Source organism: Brassica oleracea, chromosome C4, assembly GCF_000695525.1.
Source record: "Brassica oleracea var. oleracea cultivar TO1000 chromosome C4, BOL, whole genome shotgun sequence".
Lineage (NCBI taxonomy): Eukaryota > Viridiplantae > Streptophyta > Magnoliopsida > Brassicales > Brassicaceae > Brassica > Brassica oleracea.
Genome location: NC_027751.1, coordinates 50983373 through 51004296, shown reverse-complemented (window position 1 = coordinate 51004296; position 20924 = coordinate 50983373). Strand labels below are relative to the sequence as shown.

The 20924-nt window shown below is 32.5% G+C and overlaps 3 protein-coding genes across 3 annotated transcripts; 1 reads left to right on the top strand and 2 right to left on the bottom strand.

Moving 5' to 3' along the window:
* The first annotated feature begins 2648 nt into the window (after nucleotides 1-2648).
* LOC106337293 (abscisic acid receptor PYL6) lies at nucleotides 2649-4537 on the top strand. Its single transcript, XM_013776380.1, has 2 exons — nucleotides 2649-3411; nucleotides 4287-4537. Coding segments are annotated over exons 1-2 (612 nt in total). The 5' UTR covers nucleotides 2649-2800; the 3' UTR covers nucleotides 4288-4537.
* A 1587-nt stretch (nucleotides 4538-6124) lies between these two features.
* LOC106339511 (protein trichome birefringence-like 33) lies at nucleotides 6125-8455 on the bottom strand. Its single transcript, XM_013778338.1, has 6 exons — nucleotides 8023-8455; nucleotides 7706-7928; nucleotides 7454-7625; nucleotides 7149-7348; nucleotides 6891-7049; nucleotides 6125-6684 (listed from the first exon to the last, which is right to left on the bottom strand). The coding sequence occupies exons 1-6, from the start codon at nucleotides 8216-8218 to the stop codon at nucleotides 6345-6347; spliced, it is 1290 nt and encodes a 429-aa protein (XP_013633792.1). The 5' UTR covers nucleotides 8219-8455; the 3' UTR covers nucleotides 6125-6344.
* A 768-nt stretch (nucleotides 8456-9223) lies between these two features.
* LOC106339179 (exopolygalacturonase-like) lies at nucleotides 9224-10858 on the bottom strand. Its single transcript, XM_013777976.1, has 4 exons — nucleotides 10643-10858; nucleotides 10239-10550; nucleotides 9566-10084; nucleotides 9224-9463 (listed from the first exon to the last, which is right to left on the bottom strand). The coding sequence occupies exons 1-4, from the start codon at nucleotides 10784-10786 to the stop codon at nucleotides 9224-9226; spliced, it is 1215 nt and encodes a 404-aa protein (XP_013633430.1). The 5' UTR covers nucleotides 10787-10858.
* Nucleotides 10859-20924: the final 10066 nt, after the last annotated feature.

The window sequence follows — 20924 nt, the reverse complement described above, 5'->3', positions numbered from 1 at the left end:
AAAAAAAAAAAAAAAAAAATTTGTAGCATCATTTAGTTTATGATAAAAAACAAGAGGAAAACTTGAATTTATTTCGGTGAATTTTTGTTTTTGAATATTTTTTACTTATTACGGCTAGGGTACAAATTTTAATTTTCATGGATGTAATCATGTAAATAGAGAACGGGCGTATACTTTGTTAGAAGCTTCCCCCCCATCAACTTGTGATTGTGATGAATGAAGGATTCTTTTTTTTTTGCTAGTGTGTTCAGTAATATGTTACTTAACCCGAAAGCATATAAGATGAGCAAGCTTGACATCGAGGACAGTGCAAAACTGCAAATTAGTTATAAACTTTTCTTCTTATTCTATAAAACGTTAGGTTCAATTAGTAAAGCAAATTGCTCGCTTATTCGTATTAATCTCACAAGTAGGACTAGTTGCAAATATGTATAGTTGTACTTGTGTAGTTGTTGGAACCCCAATGCATTAAGTAACCCTTTATTATTTTCCAAATTGTATTTTGTTATTATGCCGACCACTCAAATTCAAGAGTCCAATATTCATTACACTTTGATTGGAATATAAGTTTGTGGAAGAAAACACACCAAAGAAATAGTATAGTCTAATTCGAAAAAATTTCCTGACTTTATGCTGGTTACTTTTAGCAACTACTTGGTTGATTTTCATCCAACTCGTCTAATAATGTTATTACTTTGTTGAAAACGAATTTGATTAATACTTTCTTAGTACTATCAAAACGATCAAGTTGATTACAAGATGATGAATAATAATTATAATGGACCCATGACACGCTATTTTCACCAACTAGGAATATTCAGTGTTATAGTAATTTTTTGCCAGGTTAAAATTTATCGGTGCAGTCAGAAGATTCTACTGAAATCCAAAACCCACCGATCGAGAGACATCCCAGTAATCGCACCAAAAAAAAAAAAGAAGTAGAGCCTTAACCAACTATAGTGTATACCATTCAAATCATTAAGTTCTCTTAGTAGGTGATAGATATCCGTACATGCGGATCTTGGACATTATTGGACAGAAGTTATAAATGACTCTCAATATGGTAACTAAATGTTTTAAGATGTTGTGGAATTAGCTCCATTGATATGCAAGTATAGACACATGGTGGGAAATTTATGATTAACTGATCATGTGCAGTGTTTCGTTTCTGAATTACAGTAGCATCGCTTCCCTGAATATATTGAATGTTGTTGTTGATCTCTTTTCCTCCAGCTTCTTCCAAGAGTGCTTGGTTACTAACTAGGTATATTTTGTTTTCCACAATGTATTGAATGTTGTTAAAACAAACAATAATGAAGTAATATTTATACAGTGTTTTATAGAGTTTTATTTCTTTTACTTCTGATATAATTTGGGGTCTTGGTTATTAACTAGGTAAATTTTGGGGTTGCTATAGCAAAAAAGAAAGTATTTGAAATGCAACTAGATTTTTATCCACGTTTTAAAGTGCAAAACTATTTCTACAAAATTAATTTAATAAAAATAAATATTTAATTTTATTTAGTTAAATTTGTTTGCCAGTTAGGTTATTATTTATTGATGATAAAATATTTATTTTAGTTTAAGCTAAAATTTTTGATTTAAAAAAATAAAATATTCACAAATTTGTTGGATTTTATAATTAATTATAATACTTAGTTGTTAAACCTTTTCAATAATCTAAATAATATAGTACTTTTATTTTCGTTTCTAAAATTAAAGGTAATCAATACTTATTGATAATGTTTTTAATAAAAATATGAATTTAATTAGTTGTTAAGAAATAAAAATTTGAAACATAATAAATAAAAAATACTTTAAACTAACATATATCATTTAATGGTAGAATAATCTCATGTGTAATAATTATCTATTTTTTTTTTCTTTTTCTCAGCCATTAATTATCTAATTTGTAAGTAAGGATCAAACTATTCTTAACAAAAAATTAGTGACGGTTGAAAAATCTATGGCATTTCTTATAATATATCACATGAATGCATTGTTATTTCTGTATGATATTTTATTTTAATAAAATAAGTTATATCAAGAATTTAGGCTGTGATCATGTTTTGTTGACTACATAATACATATACAATTAGTAGGGGTTATTGGTTGTTGTATTTTAATGGATTTGAAAATCCGAACTAAATCTAGTGTTATTGGTTCTATGATTTTCAAATCTGTATTAAAATCATGTGTTATTGGTTTAATGATTCATAAATTCTGTATCAAATCAAGTGTTATTCAATCATACGGATTTACTAATATATTTGATTTTATAATGGATTTGTTTGGATTTGTTAGTTAAAAATACAAAGACTCAAATCCGAGGAAAAATCTCCGGATTTGCATATTTTACTTGGATTTATAAATACTATATGGATTTCTAAATCAATCAAAATATATAAATCAATAACACCTCCTTAAACTCCGCAGTAAATAACCAAGTAAAATCAAAACTCAAATAAATAACCGGTTATGCTTATCGAGAGCCAGTCATATATTCATCATGGGGCACCGAGCCGGTTCTGTGAAAATACACTTCAAACAAATCCCAAGTGGACAGCCGACGAACCCACACAAGGTAACTTCTCTCTCTCTTCTTGCTTCATAAATCTATTGTCCACATATACTTGCATTTTAATAATATTCTTACACCCTCCTCCTTATATAATTACATATATACCTACATATAAATATCTCATTACACATTTCATAAGACCTCACGAAGCAAACCAATTCTATTTTTTTTCTGTAAGAGAGAGAGAGATATAGCCAGAGAATAATACTTGTTTTTGATATGCCAACATCTCTACAATTTCAGAGACCTTCCACCGCCGCGGAATCAGCCAACCACCACCACAAACAGCTTCAGAAAATGAGCCTCACGCGCGGCATGGCTGACGTCCCGGAGCACGTGGAGCTTTCCCACACGCACGTTGTGGAACCCTCTCAGTGCTTCTCCGTCGTGGTTCAGGACGTGGACGCTCCGGCTTCCGCCGTATGGTCGATCCTCAGCCGCTTCGAACACCCTCAAGCCTATAAACACTTTGTGAGGAGCTGTCACGTGGCTGCCGGAGACGGTCGAGAGGTTGGCTCCGTGAGGGAGGTCAGAGTCGTCTCTGGTCTCCCCGCGGCGTTCAGCTTAGAGCGCCTTGAGATCATGGACGATGATCGCCACGTCATGAGCTTCAGCGTCGTGGGTGGGGACCACAGGCTTCAGAACTACAGATCGGTCACGACGGTGCACGAGTCGTCGGACAACAACAAGAAGACACGTGTCGTTGAGTCATACGTCGTTGACGTGCCGGCTGGTAACGATAAGGATGAGACTTGCAGCTTCGCCGACACCATTGTACGTTGCAACTTGCAATCGTTGGCTAAACTCGCCGAGAACCCGCCTAGAATCTAGTAATTACATTTCCGTTTGAACTTTTTAATTTGATCTTTATCTTCTAATATATTCTATATTTCAAGATTTTATCTTCTTTTTTAGGTTCTAGATTATTTAATTATCGTCGGGGATTTTTCGAAACTACAAAAATGAATGGTTTTTGGTTTTTCGAAGTTAGGGTTTTAGGGTTTGTTAAGTGTTCGTTTCGACGATACTTTTGTTCACCCTTAAGATCGTTACTTCTTGAGCTCTTGTGTAAATACAATCTCGTAGTTTTTAAATAAACAAGACATTGTTTGTTTAGGTTTTTATCTTCCTAGTGTTCTTCTTGCCAGTTACTTTAAATATGTATGATCTTTGTTTAATCATGTAACAATATAATGTTCAGTTACTGACTATTGTTTCTATATTTTCGATATTATGATCTCTAGTTTGAATCTGATAATTTTTAACGTACGGCAATTATATACCAACAATGTGTTTAAGATAGTATTGGATTAATTACTAATATCGTCCATACATATATTACATATACAATATGAAGAGATCTGAACATTTGTGGGCAATCAGAAAACCCATGTGCTGCTTCATATGATTTGCTTTTTCTTTATCTTAAGAGAGAAATTAAAGTATAACTATACATAATTTTGCACTCTTTAAATTGAAGAAACAGCAGATTTTTTAAAAATTTAACAAACAATAGAGTTACTTGCTGTTTTTAGTTTAACTGATCTTCAGTTATATATCAGAGCTTTCAACCTTGATGGAATAACATCGACTTACGATACACTCGAACCAATGTGCAGTTTAAATTGAGTTTTATTGCATTCAATTATATATTTGACAAAATTTTAATTAAATGGATTGGCTAAATTTAATTTAATGGTGACAGGTAAAATCTGGCAGGCAGATAATGAGTTCACAGCATTGTTTTTTCCCCTAAGTCGAAACTAAAAACTTGCTAATAATTTATCGTTTCATCGACAAACTTTCCTATTAATATGTAAATGATTTGTTTTTATCTAAAAATAAATTTAAATTAATTGTACTTTTATCCAAAGTGATAAAATTCCTTGGTCCTTTTTCATTTTTGGGATGTGTGAACCGTTACAATAATTCAAATGTCAAAATTATTACTTTTCAGATTTCCTTGTCCTATATATTATCTTATGAATGAAAATGTAAAATATAGAACATAAATAACTAAATATTCTCCTTGTTTAATACAAAGAATCCAATGAACAAGATGAAAAGACTTTCATCCTTTCAAAGTTTCCAAAAGCAAAATGCGCAAGTTACTTTGTAATTAACTAGTAAGATTTCGAGACTTGTGAAACCAAATTCAACATTGAATACATATATATAAATGTATAGGAACGTACGTAAAATGCAAGTTGGGTGTAATAAAATCCAACTTGTTATAGAAAAAAACAAAGGCATGCAAGTTGCAGGAAAAAAGTTGCTACTATTCTCTAACACCTTTTAAATATATTCCATAAATAAATTAAATTTAAAATAAGGAACAAATTGATTATATATATGATTATTAATCTATTATCATAATGAGTACGAAATATATGTAAGCATTGTCGTGGAAGGAAGGAATTGCAAGTTGAGCTGCAAGTTGGCAAGGAGGCCTATTAATGTTTTTCTTCTTTTGGTCGTTTGTAAAATGACATTTAAACCCACCTACCTTTCATATTTTTGTTTATGATTTACCTATTTTGTATACATATTTTTCTTATAATATATCGTTTTTCAAAACTTTATTTCATATTGTTATTTTACTTAAATATAATAACTATACATTTCACTCGGTGTGAATATGAAATTCTGACCAATCCAAGAGTGATACGTTTTTTTTTTTTTTTTTGATAAAAGAGTGATACGTTTTTTGGGGTTTTGTATGCCAATGTGGCATGTTGCATATAAAGTACTACTATTTAATTATTCTTTATCGTTCAAATAAATATAAACATGCACAAAAGATTTTGATAACGTATATACCTAGCTGTGATATATAAATGCGTTCTTTTAAAAAAGCAGCGGGGATAGTTCATGTTTTCATATAGTCCTAGCTGGATTATCTAAACACTTTAACTCATTAAAATAACAAATAAACTTTAAATTAAAATGCAACTATATATTTAGTCATTTTTATTTGTATGAGTGTGTCTGAGAAAAGGCAAACCAAACTCAATATATAACACGAAGCCTCCCCAAAAGAAAAAGTTTCAAAAGACAAACCAAATCAAAACCACTTTCGCATAAAATTTATGAGAACAAACTATTTTTTTATTGAAACATTTATAAATCATGGCAAGACTACATTATAAACAAACGAAGAGTTGACTGTCATATAAACTAGTTTTTAACCTATGTTTTAGCTTCTAATACAATGCGAGTTAGTTTTAGATGCATTTCCGTGTGAGAGTAATGTAACTCATGAGTTGGAGTAAACCGTAAATCCGTTCGATTTTTGCAACAAACTAAATTATTATCGTTTGTCTTGACTCTTGAGGAACATATATTTACGTATTAGATCTAATTAGAAAATTTAGGGCCGGATTACTCGTCAGGATTACTTCCATGGAGAAGTAATAGAATCTCGGTCCAGACACTTCTGATTAAATAAGAAAACGCAAAAAAAATGATGCGATGAGAATCAGAGCCAAAGAACCGCTTTGCTAGCTAGTTCTCCGTTTGTTTATTTCTCTTTAAAACTATAAATAATGGGCTAATTATAACTATCATAATCAAATGTGTAATGCTATGAACACCAAAAGTTTACACTAAAGACCACTTCTTCGTTTTGGCCTCATACCTCAGAGGCCACAACAAGAGGAGCTCATTCCAAAACGGTATCGTTTCTCTGAATGGATAAAACGGTGTCGTTTCTCTCAATGGAGATACGATGTCGTTTCTCTCGGTGGAGAAAACGTTTTCATTTTCAAGGATAGAAAAGTTCAGCAAAGAGGAGCTCATTCCAAGTATCTTGAAGGCCAGGCAAGCACCAATGTACACAATCCGCATAGCTCGTCGGATTCTCTAGCTGCTCCGCCGTCAGTGGACTCCATTGCTTCTTGTATATCGATGTGTGCGCATCTCTCCGATAGTTCGACATTTGCGTTATGTTTAGTAACGTTATCGGTGTTTTCGATCTCCCAAACACTTCTCCAATCACTTTCATTATGCTTTTCCGACAATCTGATCCCCAGTAGTTTGGATCTTCTATAAGTGTTGTCTGATTGTAGCAGTTCTGACCTGGCTCACCTCCCCAATCTATGCCCCTAAAAAACATCATAAAACAAAACAAAAAAACCCTGACCAATTAGTTTCTTGCTACGAAAGTAACAATAAATTTATTAATTTCGTAAGTAAATTAAGCAGTTCATGGAGTTTATAGCAGAACATCTTGTATAATAAAAGTGGATTAACAATCTTTTGCATTATTTATTAGCTAAATTTCTCTATTAGAACGGTCAAAGTCACTAACTTGGCATGAGTTGGAGACATGCTTGTGAAGAAAACCCTAGTTTTCTTACGATCCATATTGTTCTTCACCCATCTCAACATACTCTTCATCCCCATTCTGTACGCATCTTCAGTCGGTACCTCTGCGATAACCTTCTCCTTATCATCAAACGATCCTTGCCTATATATATACACACAACCCCATGAAACCATATAAAAAAACCATTGTTATGTGATTAATATGTATAGTTATATGATTTGAAGTTATAAAAATGGTTACAAGATGTTCATCTTCAAGCCAGTCATCCACCAAAGATAAGTGTTGAAAACGATTATATCAGCGCCTTTCCAGTGACGACCATGTTTGTTAATTGAGCCTTTCCTCACAACCCTATCTGATATTCTATGAACTATTGCATCGTCTGAATTAGACTCTAGAAGAAACGGTGCCCAGTAGAACTCAATCGTCGCGTTATACTCCTGAACATAGAGATAATAACTCTTTAAATTAGGTGAAAATATTGCAAAACATAGACAAAAAAAAAAAAGAAAGTGATGACTTAGGTTTTAAGTAGATAGAGTTACCTTGGCAGTGAAGACAGTGAGGGAACCAAAAGTTTTAATGGATTTCTGGTCTTCAGGGATGATACGATGAAGAAGACAAATCATCGATACAAACATTCCACGGTTTAGTGAGTCTCCTACGTACATCATCCTCTTCCCTCTCAGTGTCTCTAGCATTAGCGTGGCGTTGAATCTATGAAACAGAGTTATACATGCAACAGAGTAAACAGAGGAAACCTAGTGAATAAAGTGAGAGAGAGAGAGTAAGATTACGAGGGGAGATCGCAGTGGTTGGGTTGCCACCGCCAGAGCTGGTAGTCTTTGTCGGGACGACCATGTTCTTGACATGTAAGCTGAGGTTGAATGTACGGACACTCCCATTCTTGATACGGTGGTCGGGAGACTTCGTCTCTCACCCACTTGCCACTAAACACGTCACAGTTTTCCTCTGTTTTACCGATAGCAAACGCGAGCTTCTGTGGTTTCTTATTCTTTTCTTGAAACCCCAAAAAGTCGAAAGGAAAGACAATCTCAATGTCTAGTTTCCAACAAGAACTCAAAACAAAATTTTCAGTGGAAAAATTGGTTACCAGTTGCTTGAGAGGGCCGTAGGGAAAAAGTGGGCTCAAGCTGGCCAAAGATGCACATGAAGTCTTCTCCATAGAGAACAGAGACGAAGAAGATGAAGATTAAGAGTGTGAAGAGGTAAGGAGAGAGACGGTGTTTTCTAGGAAGTGAAGGAGCAAGGGAAGAAGAGGTAAAGGAGATTGGTGATGAAGGTTTCATGTTTAGGATTTGAAGAACAGTGAGAAGAATGGAGTGTTTTAAATGTGATTTCAGTATTCAAAATGTTAAGAAATGAACACTTTGGGGTTTTGATGATCTCATTCTACTCAAACCTGCAAATAATATGTGGAAGGAGGAAGCCAAAATAACTTATACTGGAATTGCTTCAAGAAAAAACTAAAGATGTGTAATGTACAATGATTAGGTCATTTATAATATGGTTATGATTATATTTGGCGAAGAAAATTTGTGAATTAGCCAAATAATAATAATGATACTTAGGGTAATGAGTAGGTAAATGTTGACGCAAGAGAGTGGTTGTCTTGTCTCCTAACTGATGCTTTGTTTCCGTAAGATATAATTCATTTATATCTAACTGACAAATTAGCAAGGTTTTCTTAGCTAAATAATATGGCTTCTTTATCTTATAAGATGATGATTGATGGAGGTGAGGAAGATAACTACACTTGGCTTTGAAGCTAAGTGTCCTTGAGATGTTTTCATACATTGATGGACTTGTAAAGATGACATATCATTGTCTTCACTTTAGTCCTCCATATTTTTTCTGTTGCTTAGAAAACAATATAAGACATACTGGATTGTTACTTTTCACTTACTAGATATACATATATGTATTGGCAGACAGTCCAATATGAAAGGAAATGTGGAATTAGTTGAGAATTTGTTGGGCTTTCAAGCTCAAGTCGTTGGCTCTCACTGTTCGTTTTTGTACACACTCTTCACCCAACCAACCACTAAGCCACCGTTTGTCTAAATTGTACATAGTACGGAACACATATATACAAGTATCAAATACGACACACGGTCATTTTCCACACAAATTCTTTCTTTTTTTTGGTAAACTAAATGTATATAGAGATTAGCATATAGGATTCATGAAATTCGATTCTACGTACATAAGCACCAAATGGGATATGTACCCAAGTATGAATATTTTATTTTGGTAAACTATATGAATATATCAAATACAACACACAGTCATTATTACCATGGACCGTTCAGACAATGCTGAGGAACCATCTTGCCATGTGCAGAACCGTGAACATTCTCACATACCGCAGTGGAAGGACCCTTGGCTCCCTTGTGCTCTAGGTTTATGTCAACTAGCTCAACGTTCTTGCACGGAAAGCTCTTGCTACATTTTAGTTTCACCGCCACTTTGTTCTTCGAAGTTCCATATATGTTCGTTAACTTAAGGTCTTGGATCTGTACGTGGGACTCTCCCTGAAAGAATAATGAAACCCAACTTTTAATTATTTTCATTTAGTTTCTTATTGTGCTAAATCAAAAAAAGAAGAAAGTTTGTTTCTTGCGTGAAAAGTTAACCTTCTTTTTACAGGGTGGATAAGGACAATACTTCTGATCGATGTTGATCGGGTTTCCAACATTAATCATCTGAATATTCTCGTACAAGAGGTGAGAAACAACGATCTGAGAAATTGAAGATTCCCAAGTCTTGATCCGAATACCATCACTTGTGCCGTTAAAAACCGTGTCTCTTACGGTTAGGCCATTAACATCCTTCTCGTCTTTGCCCTTCCCTAAGCTTCCAACACTGATCCCATGTCCGGGACCACACTTGACATTAGAGATATCCATGTCAGTAACTCCGGAAAGAATGGCGATACAGTCGTCTCCCGTTCCGATGTGTGTGTCGGAGATGTGAATGTTACTACAGAACCCGAACTTAAGCCCGTCGGTGTTAGGGCTGTCGCCAGGAGCTTTTATAGTGACTCCGGTAATGTTGAACTGATGGACGGAGAAGAAGTCGAAGTGTCCCATTTTGCTGTTGAGTGATGTTATCCCGTTGATTCTCGAGTTATTCACAAATGCAAATCCCATGTTCTAGGAGAATAATCAAATCTATTAAAATACTACTCAGACTTGGATATAAGATATAGTTGTGTGGTTAATTAGTGCCTCCTTCAAAACTATATTTTTCAAATAACGTTTTGTATACTAAATTATAGGAATGTATAAAATGATTAAGAAATGATACCATAGCTAGTATAGGACAGCTGGGGTTTTTGGAGCAGTCATTGAGTTTCCATGACTCTTTCCCTTGGCCGTCTAGTGTACCAGCACCAGAGATTAGGAGATTGTTAATGTACCTGAAGTTGATCCACGTTTTATTTTTAATGTCTCCGGGGTTTGAAGGAGCCAATAAAGTTCCATCTATAATGAATTCAATCTGATTTATGCATGGCCCCTCGAACACCACCGCACCACCGAGATAGAATGTTCCATTTGGTACGTAGATTTTACTACTTCCACTCCTTGCGCATGCGCTTTTCCATATACTTGTGAACGTCTACGTACGTGTTAAGAAACAAAAACAAAATAATTATTAAAAAAAAAAATTTCGTACGTAAAATATTCCTTTTATATCGGCTTTAAACATACATTGACGTTATCAGTTTTGTCGTCGGGTTTGGCACCATAGCGTCGGACATTGAAAACCTTCGGTCCGTTGGTCGAACGACATGCAACGCTGACGAACAAGAAAGACAAACACAAAGCCTTAAACGCAGAAGCAATCCAAGCCATCTTCTTATTTTTTTCTATGGTATATGAAAATTAAATAAGAATTTTGTGTTGTTTATAAATGGTTTCTGTAAGACACAGTGAGAAGTGTCGGCTTAATGTATCGCTTATATAGAGTGAATAAATTCCTATGAAGAGTCAGAAGGAACTTGAATCTTGTTACTAACTGTCGGCTAAAGTTAATGGACACCTAACATTCTTCTTCTTCTTTTTTAACGACAATGGACACCCAACATTCTTGGTAGTTAATTTTGTAGACTCTAATTTTGATGAGGTTTAGTTTAATATCCTTGCCTAATATAATGGAGCAATATGCACTTTACTATATATGGATGCATGGAAGCATGGAGGGTCTAGGATTAATTTTGACTAGAGGACAAACTTTTTCATCATATTTTGTTTTTAAGTTGGGTCATTTATATAAGTTTCATACTGATTATTAAGATAAATAAATAAATAAAAAGTAGACGGGGCACGTGCCACATACGTTCTTCTCTATCCTTTGCTCAGAAGATGGGCTTAACCGCTTAAGCATTAGTTTAATGGCATTTAAAGCTGAGATTTTCCAAGATACCACAAGACCACATATGTCTCTTTTTCTATGTGTATGTGAATGCTATTTGAGGATAATGAAAAAAGCTATAATATTAAGGTTTCAGATGTACCAACCATGTAACCATTTAGCAAATTGTGTAATCGGTTAAACATATATGTCTCTTAGCCGCTTAAGCATTAGTTTAATGGCATTTGAAGCTGAGATTTCCCAAGATACCACAAGACCACATATGTCTCTTTTTCTATGTGTATGTGAATGCTATTTGAGGATAATGAAAAAAGCTATAATATTAAGGTTTCAGATGTACCAACCATGTAACCATTTAGCAAATTGTGTAATCGGTTAAACATATATGTCTCTTAACCGCTTAAGCATTAGTTTAATGGCATTTGAAGCTGAGATTTCCCAAGATACCACAAGACCACATATGTCTCTTTTTCTATGTGTATGTGAATGCTATTTGAGGATAATGAAAAAGCTATAATATTAAGGTTTCAGATGTACCAACCATGTAACCATTTAGCAAATTGTGTAATTTATATCTTATTTTAAAATAATTTAAATTTAAAACACATATATGTATATAAGTTATCCAGAAAAGAAAAACATATTTTAAAAAATATAATCTTAATATTATGTTGTTATCCGAAAGATTAATCACAAAAAATTAAAATTAAGAAATTCAAAGATAAAACAGCAAGTTTTGTAATTTTTAATTAATAAATATAGTAATTAATATTTAATATGATTATGCTCATATGCATAGACAAAACACCTAATACGAAACTGGCATCATTATTATATCCAAAATGCTTCAGTCCATAAAGCTAAACACAGCTTTTGCATATTTATGAAATTTGTTTGTGTGTAACTTATCTTACATGTCACTCAAATATGAAACACTGTAACCAAGTTGCTTTGGTCTAGTGGTATAGGAGCTCCAGCTGGAGTGTCCGCCCCTAGGTTCGAGCCTTGGCCACTGCGGAATTTACATATGGGCTGCAACATTCGAGACCGAAGACCGTTAGACGGTGAGCCACATGGTGACGCCCTGGCAGCGTCCATGCTCACTTCGGTCTCTAGTCGGGACCACTTCGGTGGGGTCAGGATACTCGGTTAGCGAAAAAAAATATGAAACACTGTAATTTCTCGTTTATCTGTTTGTTTCTTTTCTAAATGGGTATTAAATAAATTTTGAATCTGTAACTTATTGGAATTTGGGATATGTAAGCTTTTGAAATCACCACTCTTTTATTCGATTTGTGTTTCTGACCCCCATATTAATAAGAAAAGATCCCAACGAACCAGGTGTGGAGGAATTGGAATGAAGATCAACGTCTAGAGATAGTAGACACGGCCATAGATTCTTCATCACCAACGTTCGGGCCACGTGAAATCTTAAGATGCTTGCAAATTGGCCTCTTGTGTGTTCAAGAACATGTAGAGGATAGACCAATGATTGATGTCGTCAGTAGTTTTGATGCTCGGAAGTGAAGGAGTGTCGATTCCTTGACCTAAACAGACAGGTTACTGTGTAGCCAGCGGAAATTCTCTTGATACTCGGCGTGAAGATGAAGCTTTCACAGTAAAAAAAATCACCATGTCAATCATTGACGCTCGGTGATATGATAATATTTCATTCAGCAATATTATAAACCATCTAAATACCAGAAAATTCCTCTACCTAAATAATATGTTTTTATTATGTTCTTTTGTAAGGGCAAGAGCTAGGAAACCCCAAACATTATTCCCATAAATAAAAGCAGTAAGAGAGGCATAAAGAGCTTATGTTTAGTTGATGATGGGTCGATAATGACGATCTGTATGTTTATTTCATATCTTCACCACGGTATGTTCATATGATAAAACATACCGCGGTGAAGGTTGTGCTTTATGATACTGAAAAGTCGCCTCCAACATTGACTCTGCCATTACTGCCCTCTCCTCCATCTCAACAAGCCCAGCAACAGCTTCCTCATATTTTTCCTAACACCATTGTTTTGGTTAAAATGGAATAGTAGTCAAAGCAAAAACCATCCATTTAACTGAAGCACTTCGGCAGCATGTCTCTGCGCTGCTGCATCCTGCTCAGCAGCTCTCCCAGCATCTTCCGTTACCTTATGTTCTTGCTCCATCCCCATTAACACCTTCATTATTCTCAAGTGTTCAGCATACATTGAATTTGCGCTAGAAGAGAGCACAAATTAATCTGAAATGCAAACCTGTATCATAGCAGCTTCTCGATCCTTCTTATCAGAAACAAGCTTTCGAAGCTCTGTCCCCCCTTGCTCTAACTGCTCAATCTACCCCCAAAAAAATACAAGGAGCAAGCATTGTCCTTATTCATGAGTCAATGGTATGGATGAGTTCTTATTTTGATTTTGCATGACCCGAAGAGATATGACTTTTGAAAGTCAGTGGTATGGATGAGTTCTTCGAACCACTATGGTGACCAATGTTCAAGAAATCGTTAGGCGGTAACTAGTCGTTTTATAGAAGACTAACGCCTAGGCGGATTATTCGGTGCGAGACCTAGGCGTTAACAAATTATTAATTTATTCTATATATATATTACATTTATATGAGATATTTTAGTTTTTGATTTTTAATTATAAAATTATTGTGATGAATTATTAAAATAGATATACAAAACAAAATAAATTAGAAAGTTTTGTGGATTTATACTAATATTATTGTTTAATTTAACATATTTAGACCAATTTAGATTGATTTTAACCAATTTTAACCGATTTAAGATAACTTAAACCGATATGAATCATATAAATCGGTATAAATTGGATTTTTCAAAAAATCATTTCGAATAAGACCGAGTTGCGGGCCTAGGCGCCGCCTAGTGACTGATTCTACATTTTACAACGTGAAAAGCTTGATTCAATCTGAATGAAATTGAAGTTTTGGTTTAATCCCAAACTGATCATCAAACAAAAGCAAAAGGGTCGATCCAAACTTTACAATATGGGCCGTCAGATATTGGCCCATGTAAAACCTAACCAACTTCCTTTTCCGCAAACACACAAAACGGCCCCGTTTAGCTTCGCGTCTCTGCCGTTTAGCCCGCTGCTTTGCGTTTCTTCCTCCCCCTTGCTCGTCTCAAGATCAAAGTCGGGAGAATCGAGCCCGTGATGATCCTGCGTGTGGATAAAGAGAAAGGTTACATTGATCTGAGCAAACGTAGAGTCAGCGAGGAAGATATTCAGACTTGCGAAGAGAGGTATAACGAGAGCAAACTCGGATGGGCGTTCGGATACCCGTTCGGTTCGGATCAGGTAATTCAGATTTTCGGGTATTTCGGTATAGAGGTATAGAATCCGTTCGGTTATTTCTGTACTTTTGATCTGGTTCGGTTATTCCGGATCGGGTTTCAGATATTTAGATTTTGAAAAAAAAATTCATTTCTCAGATTTATTGTATTTAAAAATATAACTTTCACTTAACTAAATTTTTATTTTTAATAGATTGAATGGTTAATAGATTTGGACATATCATTTTGAAACTAAAAAAGACATTAATTTCGTTATTGTTTTTAAATTTTAGATGTAACTTTTTGTTAATTCTTGAAATAAAAAGTCTCACATGCATTTTAAGTGAGTAGCAAATTATTTTCTCCGTAATTCTATGCATATCGTTTGAACTTAAAGTATGTGTAGTATCAATATAAATATTTTATATAAAATGCGAGATGTAAACTAGAAATATATGATTAATTATACATATGTTCGGTTATCTTCGGATATCCATTCGGGTTTGGATATTACCCGTTCGGATTCAGATATCCAATCTCTCCTAATTTAATACCCGTTCAGATTCAGATATCCAATCTTTCCTAATTTAATACCCGTTCGGATATTTTGCTATTTCGTTTCGGATTTCTGTTCGGGTGCGGCTTCGAATATGGCTAAAGTTCCCACCCCTATAATCATGACAGCATAGATAAATAAAGAACTGAATGGTATTTTTATGTAATATTTTTAGAATAAAATTTTTTTTAGTCCCATTATATGGTATTTCTTTAAAACTATTGACGTAGAAAACTAAGAATGTGAAAAAATGGGGAGTAAATGCAGTGGAGAAACCTATCTAGGGTCTTGAGTTATTGTCCCATATTCACGTGTTACAACTTCGCCGCCTTCCTTCACGTATTCGAATTTGACGTAAGTGATACGTGAGAGATCTTGCCCAACACACACTTTTTTTAAGTATTATTAATTATGCTATTAGAACGATGATAAATATTACATAGACGATTCTACAGCCGAAAATTCCATCATCGTATAAGAATGGACGTCTGATTGCATCACTCCAAGCCGTCCTATGAGATCCATGTTCGATGATACGCCATGCACCATGCTGAAGATCTCTTGTAACATTTTTTCTCCATAATCTGCATAATTTGGATTTTCTGGAGTTGAAGTATTAATGAACCCTTAATCAAACCACTGGACTAAGGGGCCTTCCACAGCACACACTTTCTTATGAAGAGATATATTAGACCGATATATATATATATATATATATATGTATAATTGTAAATCTACGCATACATTAGTAAGAAAAACTGAAAATTCATTATATTATGAGAAACTATTTATTTGGTTCAGTTTTAAATTATACAAAAAAAAAAATTACTTAAAAATAGATTTTGTCTAAAATAATCATAAAACAGAATTTAAACTCGATATACATATTTCAAATCAAAATAATAGTTTAAAATTGATTTATATCAAAAGTTGATTCAAAAATATACATATATTAAAAAAATAATTTTTACTACAATATTTTCCAAAAACCATTATAAAAAATGTTTTCAATATATAAGAAAAAAAATACAAAACCCAAATTCAAATATATCTATTTTATTTAAACTGAAGTATAAAATATTATTTTCCTATTTTAAGTGGTTTCTTAAAGATTTTCATTCATTTTTAACCAATTCGGACCATTTCATTTATTACAATTTCTAATTAATTCGACATCATTTATTACAAAGTACTAAACATAACTTACCTATTTTAAAATGTTTTATTATATCTTCCTTTTTCACCTTTCATAACTATTTCATTAATTGTATTTACTATAATAATTCACATCATTTATTGTACATGTTAACCATAATAGTTTTATAGGTTTGAATGAAATTTTTTACTCGTGACAAAAATTCAAGCAGGTTAACGAATCATTTTTATTTGTTCACAGAACCAGTTATATGTGCATCCAAGTACACATTAATTCGAGTATGAATAGTTTTTTGATATCGAGTTTTTATGGGTCTTAAAATTAAGTTCCATTCGAATATTATAAATTTTTGAATGGGGTTCGAATCGAAAATATCTAAATAATTTGCATGTTTAAAAATGTAATTAAATAATTTATATAAAAAAATTAAAACATGTGTGGGCGCGCAGGTCAAACTCTAATATTACTTAAGTTTCTTACACATTTTCATGTAGGATCTTCTCTGCAACGTAAGGTGCATACAGTTTGGCCTCTTGTATGTTCAAGGACATGTAGAGGATAGAACAATGATGTCGTCAATAGTTTTGATGCTCGGAAGTAAAGCAGCATTGATTACTCACCCTAAGCAGCAAGGTTATTGTCTCGGCAGCGGAACTTCTCTTGATACTTATTCTTCTATTTGGAGTAAACGGCATGACGATGAATCTTTCACATTGAACCAAATCACCATGTCGACTCTCGGTGATATGATAATATATATTCATCATCTGATACTCCCTCGTTCTGGGTTCGTTATTTCAAATTAACTCACTTTCAGCAATATTATAAACCATCTCAACACTAGAAACTTCCTCTACCTAAATATTATGTTTTTATTATGTTTTTGTAAGGTCAAGAACTAGGAAACCCCAAACATTATTCCCATAACATTTAGTTTTAAGTCCGTATAAAGCAATAATATCCAAAAGTACAAGAAACTAACAAAAGCATCAGTAACGGAAAATAAATAAAAGCTGAGGAGAGACATAAAAAGCTTATGTTTAGTTGATGATGGATCCATAATGACCCATGTTTCCTCTTTTCATAACACCGCCAATATATCACAGACAATGCAATTATGCAAATTATAGGAATTGCCCATCTATTCACCAAAAAAAAACATAATTAGATAAGCACAGAGGTTGAAAGAAGTTTAGTCAGGACCAGTGGCGGAACCAGACCACACGTCTAGGTGGGTTAAATTTTCATTATTACCATATATTATATGGGTCAATAAGCTAAATATTACAATATTTTCCGTTTTTTGTGCTTAAATATAAGTAAGAAATATTTCAACATAAAATTCATCAGGGTCAAGTGACCCACGTCCCAAAGAGTTGGCTCCGCCACTGGTCAGGACTTGTCTTACCTATCCAAGTCGAGAACAGGATTATACACAACAGTTTCCCAAGTCCCAACGATGAAATGCCAGAAGACTGGGTTTAGAAAAGAGATTCTACTGTCCAGAACATCCTTGTGTATGTATCCAAGAATATAAAGAGGATCCATGCGCCGCCATTTTTAACAAAATGAACTTTATAATGAACCGTCCCACCACTACCATTACTAGATAGAGCACAACCAGCCATTTGAACAGCCTGTTATTGTATTCTTTGATGAACAATGACTGTGCCTTCCCCATCATCTGCACACAAGCTGTTCTTTCCAAATCTGATTTTGGTGTGTGTATATTATTACCTTGGTTAACCTTTGCTCATAGTTTTGTTTCGATGGACCGCCACATTGTTTTTCAGAACTTTGGTTGCAGTACATGAAACCTGCATTGAATTTAGCCATGGAAGGGAGTCGGAGAGCTTGTAAGTGGTCCATGTCGTCTTCACACTTTGTATATTGTGCCTCATAGAGCTTTGTCTATTGGTTGCTTTTATGCATATATCGAGAAATCTAAAATTTTTGAAAAAGAGTTTTGGTCAAATTAGATCCTTTTATATCGGAATTTTAGAAGATACATAGCTTAAATTAGATATGTTTCAGTTTTTTAACATCTATAAATGTACTTCTATTTCTTTGTAATTTTAAAACACATCTAGTTCATTATCTAAGATGAAAAATGTTTTTCAACCTTTGCTTATTGGTCTCTTTATAGTCACAGTTCTTATGTTCAGTTGGTATTTATATTTATAACTTTATTATTATATTCAATAATCATTTAAAATTAAAGTTATTCTGACATCATATTATTTTATGTACTGATATAATTTTTATATTGAATGCTACAATTGGGTTTAGAAATTTTTTCCAGAATAATCAATGATTAAGAAAGAAGATGTTCATACTTTAAGTTTTTTTCCCCTATAAATATGCAATATGTTTTTCCAAAAACATTAATTTCTATTAAATATGAAAACTAAAGTTTTGTTTTAACTATTATAATAACAGGAGCAATGACGATTGCTCAAAAAGGAGGACCACCACCTCCTTGTGCACTCATATACAGGCCGAAAAATGGAAAATGTAATAGGGACATTTGTCAAGCTGAATGTACCAGAGAAAGGAATGGAACTGGTACATGCATGGGCCCGCAACTGGCGGATTGCGCATGCATATATCAAAGACATAAAAATAATAAGTGTTTACCTTGATTTTTTTTATCTACATTGGAACTCAAATAATATTTATAATAATACACGCCTTTATCAGAGAAAAAATAATAATATTATTAATTGTTATTAGTGTTTGTGGCATAATAAATTGTATTATGTTACCAAATATAAATATAAATAACAAAGATTAATATGTCGTTCGTCTTTTAACCTTTTTTTCTTCGGTAGCGTGAATTAACAAATATTATATTATAATTAGTACTCATTTCATATAAATTTGAAAGAAAAAATAATATTTTTTTTTAATTTTTACCGTGTAGGAATCTCACCGAGAAAAATGATTTTATTATGTTTTTTAAAATAAAAATATTTTATATTTTAGTTAGTGAAGGTTTAAACTTAAAAGTACCGGTGAATATCCAACACAAAACTATTTAAATCCCAATGGAAGTACACAATTATATTTCATTGTAAGACGAATAAAGTTTTGAGAAATTTCTTGAAATACGCTAAGTTGGATACAAATTAATCAAAAATACAATTTATCGAAAAATATTATAATATTTGGGTTTTAAAGTTTAGTGAGTATTGTTTAGAAATTATTATTTAGAGGGTGAGGTTGAGTTTATAAAATTTTATAAAATTTCTTAAAACATTTATAAATGATTTATGAGAGTTAATTTTGTTTTATTTTCATAATAAACATAAGTTATTTATTAAAATGAATTAGTTTTTAATTATTTGATAAACTGTCATGGTTTATGAAAAGATTTAAATTATTAAATAATAATTAATTATAAGGTTAAAGTGTTCAATAAAGTTTCATGAACACATAGTCGTATAATATTTTATTTATTAAAATATTATTAATAAATATGAATTTAATTTTGAAGAATGCCTTTTTTTTTAAAAAAAAAGTTAATTTAAAATATATTGTAAACAACAAATATTTAGTCAATCAATCTTTTTCAGTACTTTCGACAAACCATACTAAATCATTATAATCACCACATCTCATTAGATGTGTTTTTGCTTATTATTTATCTGATTATTGTCTCATTATTAAGTAGAAAAATTTAATGTCATCATTTTCTATATAAAATTTTTGAAGGACAATTCTCTCAAATAGCATTTTAAAGTTTTTGTCATCAAAATAGCCCTAAAAATATTAAAAATCATCAAAATAATCTTATTTACCACCCTATGTTTTTTTTGAAACACACAACCCTATATTTTTAATCTTAATAAATATTAACTAAATTATGATTTATACCTTTCTTTGGTTTTAAAAATTTATAATATCTTTGTCTTCTTGAATCTACCCCAATAATAATGATTAAATATTAGAACTTTTCTGCTTTATTTTAATTTTCTTGTAACGAATACCAAAAACATAAAGAAAAATAATATGAAAACCCTTTGAAAAACAATATTATAACTATTACACTTTGCTGAAATAATTAACTGAAAAAAGTAAAAATAACAAAGTTTAACAAACTATTATGTCCGGATTTGGAACGATTCATTTAAGATTCAGATCAGTTCGAGCCTATAGTAAAATACCGGTAAAATATCTATAATTTATATGTATCATGTCAAGGTATTTAAGACCAGAAAAAGATTCAAGGTACCCAAACTTCATCAAAATTTAGCCAAAACTCATCATATATTTAAAATTTTGCAAAATGACCAAAAACAATTTATTAAAAATTGAAATTAAAACTTTTCTAACTCTAAATTTTACACTTCAGATTTTCTATTACTTGAAAATGTTATTAAAATAATATTAAATATGATGAAAAAAGATTCTAAATTAGAAAATAATTATTTTAATTTCAGTGACCAAATTTATAACAAATCAATAGTTTCTTTTAGACACTGCATTAAAAAAAGTACTTCATCGTATTTCATGTATTGAAAATTTGCATTTTTATGTATATCATTTTATTTTTAAATAATTATATATATAATTATTAGTTTAAATTATATTTAAAATTTAATATTGTTT